This window comes from Malurus melanocephalus, unplaced genomic scaffold (assembly GCF_030028575.1).
Source record: "Malurus melanocephalus ecotype Western Australia unplaced genomic scaffold, MMel_1.1 scaffold_147, whole genome shotgun sequence".
Classification (NCBI taxonomy): domain Eukaryota; kingdom Metazoa; phylum Chordata; class Aves; order Passeriformes; family Maluridae; genus Malurus; species Malurus melanocephalus.
In genome coordinates this window covers 7,769-20,703 of record NW_026623379.1, presented here as the reverse complement: position 1 = coordinate 20,703, position 12,935 = coordinate 7,769, and the positions used below count along the sequence as shown (strand labels likewise).

The 12,935-nt window shown below is 37.9% G+C and overlaps 1 protein-coding gene across 1 annotated transcript in view; it reads left to right on the top strand.

The window, feature by feature from the left end:
- Positions 1–12,166, top strand: part of AP2A2 (adaptor related protein complex 2 subunit alpha 2) — a 31,268-nt gene extending 19,102 nt beyond the window's left edge. The window contains exons 14-22 of the mRNA XM_057371511.1: positions 396–569; positions 2,462–2,625; positions 5,286–5,368; positions 6,103–6,192; positions 7,018–7,141; positions 7,895–8,011; positions 8,191–8,260; positions 9,120–9,254; positions 10,002–12,166. Of these exons, the coding sequence (XP_057227494.1) occupies positions 396–569; positions 2,462–2,625; positions 5,286–5,368; positions 6,103–6,192; positions 7,018–7,141; positions 7,895–8,011; positions 8,191–8,260; positions 9,120–9,254; positions 10,002–10,079 (1,035 nt within the window). The 3' untranslated portion in view covers positions 10,080–12,166. The remainder of the gene's footprint in view (positions 1–395; positions 570–2,461; positions 2,626–5,285; positions 5,369–6,102; positions 6,193–7,017; positions 7,142–7,894; positions 8,012–8,190; positions 8,261–9,119; positions 9,255–10,001) is intronic.
- The last annotated feature ends 769 nt before the right edge of the window (positions 12,167–12,935 follow it).

Sequence of the window (12,935 nt, the reverse complement as noted above, 5' to 3'; positions counted from 1 at the left end):
TTAGTTTTGATATCTAATKAATGCTTAGGTTTGAGTAGAAGCTTCAGTATTCTCTGTGGTTTAAGTCTAGGTCTGCCTGTCTTAATGACCCTTATGTCTGCTATCATCTAATTATTTAAATTTTCTTTTTTTTATTTAATATCACTGTTTCAGAGATGTGATATGCTCCTTTTTCTTAACCAAGAGCTTTGGAAGGACTCCAGAAAGTTTTAAAGAATTTTTTCTTTCAAAAAAGCGAGCAATTCCTCACTACAATAAACTGCATAGTAATTTTCTGTGTGGGTAACTTCTGCTTTTCTTTATGCAGTCTATAGGGGCGTGTCACTTTAAAGACTCAGAAGCTGGTTTGGCATTTTCTCTAAGTTTAACTAATACTGTTTTTTACTTATGGTAAGGCTACAGTGTTGGAAGAAATGCCTCCCTTTCCAGAGAGGGAGTCTTCTATTTTGGCTAAACTGAAGAAGAAGAAAGGCCCAGGCACAGTTACTGACTTGGAAGAAATCAAAAAGGAGAGGAGCTCTGATATGAATGGAAGTGCTGAACCTGCCTCTGTCAATGCCAGTGTTGTTGTGAGTTTAAAAGCTGTTATTTCACTAATTTAGATGGTGTGCAAGTGAGGAAAGAATGGTTTCCTAAAAGTAGCTCTTTGGGGTTTTAAAACCTCCCATCTGATACTTAAGGCTATGGCTATGTGTGTTTGCTATAAAGCTATGGAATGTATAGCTGCTTTTCCCTCATTGCATKCCTGGATACAATTTCCTTTCGGAAATCCTATGTAAATGGAGACAAACTATCTGCAACCTAAAAGAATCCCTTTTACATTGTTATTTGAAAAYTATTGCTGTGAATTTGTTGATGATTGCACTGAAGGTGAGATTATCAAGTTAGCTTATATAAAAGGAGTTGATTGAGTTTCAAAGTATCAGCTGTATTTCTGCTTTGTCTAACGTTTTGCATCTTGATTTAGGTTTTTACTGTTTTTAATAGAAGGGGACAACTTTTGACTTCACAGGGATGTCTTAAATCAATATAAATTGTTACTTTTTTTGGACAGTATTTGAGTTCAGTAATGCTAGACAAGGCCATAGGTTTGGTTTTTTTTCTTCTGAGCTGAAACATCTCATTTTATTGTCAGTTAAAGCTGGTAGGATCAATTTTTCCTATAATGTAATTCTTCTTTCTGGTTTAATGCCTAGAATAACTTGCAATTACATTAAAGGTATATTAGAAGATTACCTAGAGAAGGAAATAGTGTAGCACACTCCCTCCCAGTTTGTTAAAGCATAGTACTTTACTACTTAGTCACTGTAGTATGTAAGAGTAGATACTCCAAGTGAAACAGTTTTGACTGGACACAAATCTCTTTCCAGCAGAAAAGTTGCCAGATTTTCTTCAAATGCAAAATTGAGGTGACTGGCAATTAATATTGCAATATGCTTTAGGAGCTTCACTTTATGGGTTGCAACTGTATAGCAGACTGCACAGTGTTACCTTCATGTGTGGCTTTAGTGTAACTCTGGTTTAAATACYAAAAATGTTAGAAATTTGAGGTGCAACTTTTGTTTGTTTTTAGTAGTTCCTAATGATTGGCTTCTGAAAGTCTTTTGCCAGGGAATTTTTCATTATACGGTATGGGGTATATGATAACTTTAAGCTGGCTTACAAAAACRAGATTTCAGATTCATCCAGATGCATCTCATGACTCATGCTCAGATTATCTGGCATATAGTGAGCTGCTAATGTCTAATACATGACCATTTTGATTAACAGCCTATGCTCTGTTCTTGCATGTGACTTGGGCACATAGATGCAGCCTCTGTTGCATGATTCTGTCTTCTGGCTGCTTGATTTGCTGTATTTGAGGAAAAAAAAATATCTTGCCTCTTCCTCTAGTGTTTGCAGCTTGAACTGGCTACAGGCTCTGYTTTTTTTGCTGGTTTGGTTTACATTCTTTCTAAGGTTTGCCAAGCTTCAGAAATCCAGAATTAAACTGATAGTCAATTTTAAAGATGCTGCRATGACTTTTGATTTAGGTTTGTGTAAAAGCCCACTTCTTTTCTTGATTGATTCTTCATGAAAGAAAAGCAACACRTTTTAATTTTATTCCCTACAGTACTTAATTGCTTTTTAAACTGAGGGGAAAAGAGAGGGGAGAAAAACTGTCTTTTTTGTCATGTTTCTTCTGCAGAATCAGATCCTAGACAGGTGAATTTCAGTTTTGTTTTTATTTAATGATTAGATGGACATGACTCTCTTCTAAGGAAAAAAGAAAACCACACCTGTAAATGACCATAAGTTGAAATTCAGCGCGGTAACTGCACTTGTGAACCCTTTTACATCCACTGAAACCTTGATTTGGGGTGGGGAGAGGCACAATGCCACAGCTAGTTGTCTATGCAAACGAGACAGCTTTGTTGTAGTTTTGTTGCAGTGTAACACCAAAGTGTCTTGTCTTCCTTAGTCTACTCCTTCTCCATCGGCGGATCTGCTGGGTCTGGGTGCTGCCCCTGTCACCAATTCAGCTCCCCCACCTTCCTCTAGTGGTAGCCTGCTCGTGGATGTGTTTTCAGATTCAGCTTCTGCAGTTGCACCACTTGCTCCTGGTTCTGATGACAACTTTGCGAGGTAATTAAGTCACTCTGAGAGGAATATGAAGGAGACTTTGTCTGTTAAAATCGGATTGAAGGAAAAACATACTTAACTTTTGGGTTTGTTCCAGCATATTGAGTGCATTCCTGGGTGTTAGTTGTGCAGCAAGAGAAATGTTCTTGGGTGCTCTGCTGGAYGTGCTGTCGTTATTGAATATCTTGTTCTAATGGAAAAACTGAGTCTCTAGTAACCAACCTGGGGATATTTGCCACACAGTAGTATCTGGTTATCATGCTGGTTTTGCTGTGTTAAATTAAGTTGCTTTGTGCATCTCCATACATCTTGAAGTGGGGGTTATCTGTCCTGATATGAATATATTTTTCTTGTTTTATTTTCATTAAGTATTCTTGTGTCTCTCTACTTACGGCAAGCTGATACTGAAACAGTGAGATGGATTGTATCCAAAGATACTGCTTCCCAGAATTTAAAGATACACTTCAATTGTTCTGCTGCTGTCTGACAAAAGGGTGGAAAAAGAGAGATAAAGAACAAGTGGTTTTCTTTTTTTTAAAGGGGATTTGATACTACAATTACATTAGGAAGTGTAGTGTAGGTACAATGTGTTTGTAACCCCATTAGTGTGAAAAGCCACTGTGGCTACTATCAAATGTTATTTAGCTAAAATTTTGGTAATAAATGATACAAAATCACAGAGTGTCTTTAAAATCAGTTGTCTTACTGGGCAAGAACGTATTATTGTTATCAAGGACCAAATCTTGGATGAACAAATTTGCAGTGCATCTTATTATAAAAGACATAATTAAGGAAACCAATCTGCCTGGATCACTGACACTTTCATCAGAATTTTATACCAGGCAATGCATTGTTGCAGGTTTGCAGTGGTTAATACTTGATCCTCTCTTGGAAGGTGAGAAGTGATACTTGATTATATAACACAAAACTAAGACTTTAGGAAGCTACACAAGCTTGTTGACATTTTTTTTTGTAAGAGAGTAGAAAAAGGGAACCAATACTGGTAGCTTCATAAGCAAATGTTACCTAAAAAGAGTTTTCTCTTTCTGCAGAAGAAAGAATAGCAATGCCTGACTCCTTGGTCTGTCTGTAGATGATGAAATGCTTCTCTAATGATACTGAGAAGTTGATTTTTAGCTTTCTGCCTCTCTTTAGTGCTGTTGTCTTCTTTTTTTTTGTTTCTAATCTGTTACTTGGTAAGTCATTCTCTGTGTGCCTTGTGTACTCTTTCCTATGCTTAATATTTGTGTGTTTTTAGGAAATGATTGTGCAATTAGAAGGGTCCCTAAGGTTGATGAGGCCTCTGCTTTTAAGCACACCTTTGTAGTAGTTAATGTGCAGTTATATTTATGATTTTGAACTTAACATTTCTGCTGTCACAGTTAAACACCTGAAAGGACTTGGTTCTGTAAGAGGTCTACATTTAAGCTACTGAACACCTTCTGCYGTCTCCTGTCTTCGTGAAGGATAGCTGTTTTCTAACAGTCGGGGTGGGATGCGGGAGAGAAGTGGGGGAGAACATTGCCTAATGCCTAAAACCTTTCTAGGTGTACTGAGCTAGGGCAGCTAATCAATTTCTCATGCATTAAGCTCAGCAGTGCCTTTTTTGAGGAAGGAGGTAAAAGAAGTAACTAAGCTCTAAGCTGTCTTTACTAACTCCTGCTGTCTCTGTCGCTACTGCCTTTCTTCCTTTGTGCTGCCTGAACTAGCCCTGACCTGGCTTCATCTGAGGTAGTTTCTGAGGAACCAGCTGATACTGTGCATGATGCTGATGAGCTTTTTCACAAGTAAGCAATACTAAAACCTTGCAAGGCTGGGCAATTTCCAGAATATAGTTATAAAGCAAAACTATATTGTTCATTAACTTAATACCAGCAAAACTTAGAGAAACATGTACTGTCAGACTTGTGACTAGAACACTTCTGTGGATGCTGTGGATTTTGTGACAGGCTCATGAGTACACAAGTTAGAGTTGCCTTTACAAGTCAGTGCTATCACACACTGCTCTAAAATGAGGCAAAGCCAGTTGTATATTTTTTGTCATTATTTGGAAATAAAGAAAAACAGAGTATTTGTCAAAAGTATTGATATTTGGGAGTATATTCTAAGTGCCTTGTATGCAAAAGGCAGATGTTTGCTGACCACCTCTTCTACTTTTAAGAGAAGGGTGATAGGACTGAAATCACTGGAGAATGGGCTTCCTCTTTCAAAATGGAAAAAGTACATCTCTCAGTTGACTTAGGTGATACCAAAATCAAAAAACACGGAGGGTTTTTTCTTTCAGGTTTAAAAAGTCAAAGCTCAAACTTTTCAATTCTGCATCAACCTAATGAGTTTCAGAAGTTCTCAAGACTAATAAGGAAAATCCTAATCTGTTGCCTGGTCCTTTATTAGTGTGTGTGTGTATAGCAATATTGTGGTTTCCTTCATAGTTTCTCTGACATCCTATGAAATAAAAATGTCAGTTCTTTTAGTGTCCTGCAAGTGGTGGTTGTAAAATTGTCTTTTCTAACTCTGCAGTTTTCTGCAAAGGCCTCTCTCACAGATTGATGCATTCTAGGTTAACCGCAATCTTCATCCTCTGTGTAAACCCTGAATTTTGTGGTTCTAAATATTGTTTATTGTGGCTCAATTTAAAACATGTTTTCCTTCTCTTCCCCTAGGTTTGTGTGTAAAAATAATGGAGTCTTATTTGAAAATCAGTTGCTGCAAATTGGCTTGAAGTCTGAATTTCGACAGAACCTGGGTAAGGTCTTTTGGGTGTGGTTGGCTGTTTGCATTATCAATCACAATGCCAGCATGATATTCCAGATAGGACTCACTTTTCAGCAACTGAAGAGGGAAACAGCATTATATGCTTAAGCTCTTTTACACCTCCCACTGTTTTGCATTCTGGCTTTTGTGTGGGCTCTTGTTTCCTTAAATTTTTTGGTAGCTGAGATGAAACAGGAGTGTTAAGCTCCAGCACTCCAGCTTTTACTGCCTGGTTGCATGACTGGTACAGCCAGTTTATAAAGGACCAATCTTCTCAAAATTTATGTCTTACATTATAGCTTATTGTAATGATATGAGACACAATGCATTTCCAATCAGATTTAACTGGAAACATCTAGGAAAGGGATGGGAATTGAACACAGAACAGCAAAAAAGTTGCTTGCTTTTCCCTTTCTGTAAAACTCTTGGTGGCATTGTAGCTTCTTAACATGAAAAGTAAAATTCTCCAGCAAACTGAAAGATTTCCACTGATTATTTAACTGCCTTTGTGACAGCTGCTGTAGGAGAGATTTGATGGTTTGGTTAAATTCACTGTGTTTTGAACTGTAAATGTTTTGGTGAGATAAACCATGTAAAGTATGTTTTGTTCTTAAAAGTGATTTTAAAGAAAGGTGGAAAGACCATATATTAGGGAATTGAAGCATGAGTAGTTCAGTATAATTACATGTACCTAAAAATTCTGATGTCTCATTCTTCTCTTTCCAGGACGTATGTTCATATTCTATGGTAATAAGACATCAACGCAGTTCTTGAATTTTACTCCAACAGTAATCTGCTCAGATGACCTTCAGTCAAATATCCTTAAATATAGTAGCATGTGTCCGTTCTTACTAGGTTTTTGTGGTTTATCTTGCACAAAATAATAATAAATCCTTTGGATCAAGGCACGGTGTCCTTCAACATGAAGAAATGAGAAAACTTGCTGATAGCTCTCTAAAGTTCTTTTAGAAAGAAGTCTTAAGTTGGGATGGAAGATTCTTTCCTTAAAGCTCTGTTTATAAACACAAATTTTACTCCTAAAATAAGGAGAAATTAAGCTGAATAAATATGTAATGAAACTGTCACTTTCTCCAGTGACATGAAGTAAGCAGAGGTAGAGATGTGTCCTTCAGGTACTGCATTAGCAGATAAGTTCAAACTTGACCTGGAGATAGAGCGTATGCCAAGATGATGGTACTTTAAAGTAAGCTCTTAATTCATGGCTGGTCCATAATGCTGGGTATTGGAAATTTAGGATTTCTGAGAGACTAAGTTATTAGGCTTGTTTGACTCAAGTCTTCTCTGTAATGTTCAAAACAGTCCTGTGTTTTTTTACTGGGAAGTCTCTGTGCTTTCACACCTTTATAAGGGCACCTTTCCTTAAGAATGTCCAAGTAACTGAGGATTTTCGGAGTTACTGCTTGTGAATGTGTCAGTATGAAGAAAACCCAAAAAACAGCAACCAATTAAAAAGATAAACCCCCATATACTCTTCCATTGTACAAAAATTTGGCTTTAAATGTTCAGTAGTACACCGAATGAGTCCAAACGTGATGCTAATTCCTCATAGAGCTTATTGGAAGATTCGTTTTTTTTTTAAGTTATCACTTCATTGACCCATTTCCTTAACTACTTTTTTACGCCTCAATCTCCAGACAAAACCTGTTGATCCCACAGTGGATGGAGGTGCACAGGTTCAGCAGGTTGTGAACATCGAATGTGTGTCAGACTTCATGGAAGCTCCAGTCCTGAACATTCAGTTCAGGTAAAACAGAGGATTCAAATGTTAGGGATTAATTAGATGAAAGATGTTAAATTTGGCAGGGTCCTGAAATATAGAATAGGGATACACAAAGCTCTCTTGGGTAGACGATTTGAATAATTGATCTAACTAAGCTTTAAGCTGCAAGGGAGAATCCACTTGGAACAATGTGATTTAAAAAAACTCTACCAACCCAAACAATCAAGAAGCAGCTACTGTTTAAATGTCTCCATGACTTCTCTTCCTGCTATCTGTGCAAAACAACAGTCTTCCTGTTTGCTTAAGAAATCTTGACAGGAATATACGCAGTAACTTCTCCCTTCTGGAAACCAAGAACATTTCTGCAAATAACTTGGCCTGAAAGTGTATGCAACCAAATATAGAATCTTGTTCTGTCCACTCWACATCAGCTCAGCTTTACAAAATCCTTGTTGCTGGGCACATGCTGTTATTCTAGGCTAAACTAGTTTTTATTGGTATGTTTTCACAGGGGTATATTTTTGCCCCTTTAGGTGCTATCTAGAGGATAAACCTATGCTAAAACTGAGACAACCTGTTTAGAAGTTCTGCCAATTCATGTGTCATCTAAGCAGAGAAAATAAATTTATTTAACAGTGTATTGAAACTGTATTTTAGAAATGACATCTGAAGCTGATGGATTTTAATCATAAACAGTTCCTCAGTTGCTTGGTTGATTTATGCTGAGACACTGCTGAGGGTGCCACATGCCCTGTGTTCTGTATATTCCTTCTGCAGGTACGGCGGAACATTTCAAAATCTTTCAGTAAAATTACCTATCACACTGAATAAATTTTTCCAGCCAACAGAGATGTCTTCTCAAGACTTTTTTCAGCGTTGGAAGCAGCTGAGCAAGTAAGACTTTGTACTTGGGCTTTGAGCTCTTGTGGTGGGCAAGGAAAGGTATATTGTAAATGTAGCTGGTGCAGTGCCTCATCACATACTCAATCCTGTAAACCATGAGCTCTCCCAGTAGAATTAATTATTGGAAATGCTGTTCATAATACACTTGTTTATCTTGCCTTGTCTTGCAGTCCAAAACAAGAAGTACAGAATATCTTTAAAGCAAAGCACCCAATGGATGCAGAGATCACGAAAGCAAAGGTGAGTGGTAGTGTGGCATTTTTAATTCATACTGTACAGGGTAGTGGCAGATCATATATTAAACCCAGCTAGCAACTAAGCACCACACAGCCATTTGCTGTGTCCTGTCCCAACTCCTTTTGCACCCCCAGCTTCCTTGCTCGTGGGGTGAGGGGCAGAAAAGACCTTGGCTCTGTGGGATCCCTGCTCAGTGATAAATAAAACATCCCGATGTTACCAACACGTTTTCAGCAGAAATCCAAAATACAGCCCCATAGCATCTACTAAGAAGAAAATTAGCTCTCTCCCAGCCAAAATTACCATGTAGTATAAGCAAACTTGGCACATTTTTGTTTATATGGCTGTTGGATCATCCAGCAAAGTGTGAATCCATGTTGTGTGATAGATCTCTGGCAGTACTGAGTTGAGTGGACAGTTTCTAGCTGTGGATTGAATTAGCAGCAGTAGCAGCTGGAGACTTGAAGCTTTTTAAGAAAGCACAAGTCCACTGCATAAAACTGAATTAGAAGATATTTCAAGCCTTAATTTATACTCCAGGTACTAGTTAGAAAAGGAAAGTTACTTTTTGAAGAACTTGCTGCCTCAGGCAAAACAGAAGCGACTGTGTGAGACAGGAATGGCTGTATCAAAACCAGGGGAGACTGATGTTAAATCTTACCTTGCTTCTCATTTGCTTTTGAGAAGAACCTTATTTACAGGGTCATTATCAGGGAGACCCTTCAAAAATTTGTCAGAATGAATTTGTCTTGAACACTTAAAAATCTGTTTCCTCCTTGTTTTGCTGTTTGGTACTGTCTGGGTATACTTGGTATTTGTGTCCTCCTCCCCCCACATCTAAATCTCTGGCTTTCTTTCATAGATAATTGGCTTTGGATCAGCCCTACTTGAGGAGGTAGATCCCAATCCTGCTAACTTTGTTGGTGCTGGTATCATACACACAAAGACTACTCAGATTGGATGCTTGCTGCGCCTTGAGCCCAACCTCCAGGCACAGGTATCTGTGTAACTATCTCCAGCTTAGTTCTCATTTGAACTGAATATCTGTGTGTACCTGAAACTCCTTGAGATATTTAAAAATCACTACTGCAATAGATGTTTATGACTGCAAACTCAAATAAGAAATTAATTGCAGCAGCTGGTCCTAGCCCAGTTGGATAGGAGCTGCTTCTTGAGGGCAATTCTCTTTACTCTTTGAAGAGAACATTGTAATATTCCAGACTGCCTTGTACGCTTTGAACCAGATTAACTCTGCTTCCTTTTGCCATTTTAAATGAGTAAAAGAGCAATTTGCTCAAAAAGAAAGCATAAGCAAATGAGTGCAATGTTAAGAATATTTTTACTAAAGCTTTTTTAATAGAGATGTTATCAAAGTTAATTAAGGATTAAAAATAAGGTTTGGGTGTTACATCTTCCGTTTCCTGGAGAAGTGGTTGTACAGGGTCTTTAAAATTCTCCACAGCATTTGCTTCTCTTCAGCAAAAATTCTGGACTAAAAAGCCAAAAAATACTTTGAATAATGGTAATTCGCAGCAAGGGTTTGAAGATAGGGTTGGTTCAGCCAGTGGTTTGAAAAAGCTGTATTACTTGGTGGCTGGCTGCTTTTGAATGTTTTAATTTGAGGTCTTTTCCCTACCAAAGCTTGCAAAGCAAGTAGGAGGTAACTGTTAGTTTTCACTATTGACTGTGCATTCATTTAATGCCAAACTGTGTTTAAAAAGTAATATTTTATGTTTTTTTCCAGATGTATAGGCTCACACTACGAACAAGTAAAGAAGCTGTATCTCAGAGATTATGTGAATTGCTGTCAGAACAGTTTTAATATTAACCATGTCAGTTTTGGTTTTTCCACTTATATCACTGTCATCATACTGCAAATAAATGTCTTGTACATCACTGTCTGAGTACTGCAATGTTAACCAATACCAGCTCCCTGCCTTAATAGGACTTGACCCTTGTTCGAAATTAAGACTATAAAATGTACAGTACAGGGAAGTGACTTTTTCCATTAAAAATGGCTTTTAGTGTGTTACACAAAGGGTGGGAGGGCTGTCTTTTGCTCCTTTTTTTTGCAGAGGTCCGGCTTTTAAACTTGTTAAGGGAAATTGTTTTAGTTGTGGCAATCAAGGATTCCAGCTGGAAATAGCTCAAAAACCTTCTGCTTCAGTACCTTTGAGAGATGATTCCTCTGTTCTGAGCTGAAAGAAACCAATGAAACCAATGTACTGCTGCTCAGGAAGGTTAATTCCAATGTTAATGTAGAGTCAAAACTTTGTAAAGTTGAACATTGCCACAAGTTGTCTCCTGGATGGGAGGACAGATTTGAAGATGTGTTTGAATCTGATTAAAGTGAACATTCATGTTGTGTCGCCAATCTTTGTATTTGAAAAATTCCACAGGACCAGAGTCTTAAAAGTATCAATCTTGTAATATTTTACATCTTAATGTTTTCTGATCTTTGGATTGAACACAAAAGCTATTCTTAATCCTTCTGCTTATCTCCATTAATGAGGTGAACTTCTCTGGTAGGGTGTGAATGAGTATATACTTGTTCGTTGTTACTCAGTGAAGTTAAATATTCTGTTCTGTGTTTTTTCTGTTTGCCATCAGACTTCACAAGTAATAGTCCTAATGGTGTGATACAATTAACTGCAGAGTGTACTATTGTATAAAAGGAGTGGGAAGAAATGGGCCCTGGAAGGGCTGTAAGGCATGCAGCTTAAGTGAAAATGTAATTTTAATCAATATTTTTCCCCAGCGTATGATAAGGTTCAAATTCAAGAGGTTGAATAACTGATATCTAAGCAGTTTCCTTCCTGTCAGTGGTAAAAATGTCCACCTTGGTGTAGAAAACTTCTATTGAAACTGAAAGTAGAAGACCCAAAAATGTTCAGCTTTTCCAGTGATTTTTACAGCCAAAATTTTGGACCTTGTTTCACATCAGCAAACTCCTTGCAGCTCCTCTGCAGAAGTCAGTGGACAGAAATTTGGCTCTCTCTCCTCAAGCCTTGAGCTGCAACAGAGGCTGCTCAACCAAAGCAGGTGAGGTGGCCCAGTTGGAAACCCTGGGCTGATGGTCAGCAAGAGTACAGATCATGGTGAACAAAATCAGCTCCTGCTGACAGGAAAAGTGAACCTCAGGTCAGGATTTCCTCAAGGTCATTGAAGGGAAGCCTGGGACTGATGTGTCGTAACCCATACAGACAAGTGTGCCCAGGAAATGAAGGTGTTGAGTCATGGTGGTGACCCTGAAAATACATTTAAATGAGGCTGTTGTCATGCTTCCCAGTGCTCAGCAGGGGACAGGATTCTCCAGGATTGAGTGTGCCTTGGTTTTTGTCTTCAGTGCTTTAAGTGATGGAACTGGGAGATTATAACTTGGTTTGGCTGAAGGCTTCTGATAGTACTTGAGTGAAAGTGAAAAATGAGGAATAAAGGTTTGGCTGTGATCCTTGGATTTTTGGGGGTTGTTTTGTTTTTTCCAGAAATGGCTGGTAACTATGGATATTAAGGCTGAAAATTGAGCTGAAGGCCTGGTCTTTCTGCAAAAGTTCTCTTAAACAAATGGCCCCTTTAAGGCCTTTCAAATTCTTCGTACTTAAGACTCTTTAATTATAAATATTGTCATTGAAAATCTTTGCAGGAACTGCTCAAGWGTCATGTTGGGCAGTTGGCAAATACTGATGGAATACCTTTTGTTTTGGCCTCTCGATGCTCTGTCTCTCATTGTTAGTCCTATTATGTTAACCATGCTCTTGGCTGGCTGCTGTGTTAAACATCTGATGTGCTGAACTAAAGGGAGTCTTAGCAAAGAGAGGAGGAGCTTCTCTTTTGTATTTTCCAAATCCTGTTGTATATCTGTCCCCCTGGAAAACGTGCTCTCATTAAAGGACACCTTGAGACACTGCACTACTTTATTTCACTTTGCTTTGGTTCAAGCTGTGCTAAAATGTGCATTAAAATGTGGGAAAGATGGGGGTAAGGGAAAGTGTCTTTTCAGTGGTGACTGTGTTAAACTTATGACTGTTCACTCTTTGTATTAAATGTCAGCTCAATGAAGCCATGAGCAGAAAAGTGAACAAATTAAAGACAAATACTTGATTTTTTTTTTTGTGAATGATGGTTAACTTACCAGTGATGTATCCTGTCAAGCAGACAAAGTAATTTCTGCAGTAAACAGTGTTATTGTTTTTAAGTGCAGTATTTTCAGGCATTGACATGTGAAAATAACTGAATAGCAAAACAGGTAGCATATGTTCATTCTTGACCTACACTCCAGTATGTAACATTTATGGTGATTGTCTTATTTGTATAAAACAAAGTTCTGTCAAATTAAGTGGAGAATTTTCATATAGAAGACTATATATTAGACTATATTCATCAGAAGAACGTATTAAGATAAATAAATGATTAGAACAGTGATCAAACTGTCCTTTTTTTGTCTGGGGGCATGAAGGTGTAAAAAATATTCTCATGGAATGGTTGTTGTGGAATACAATTGCTGTGATTCTTTAATGAGAAGTACTGGTGGGTTCTGTTCACTGGAGTCTTACCTGATCTACAAATCTCTGCTCCCCCATTGAGTGAGTTTGATTTTGTTCTTGTTTGGTCATAAGTTACAAATATTCTGTTTTAAAAAATTCCCAGGTGTAAAATCTTTCTCGCTAGAGTGTATGAG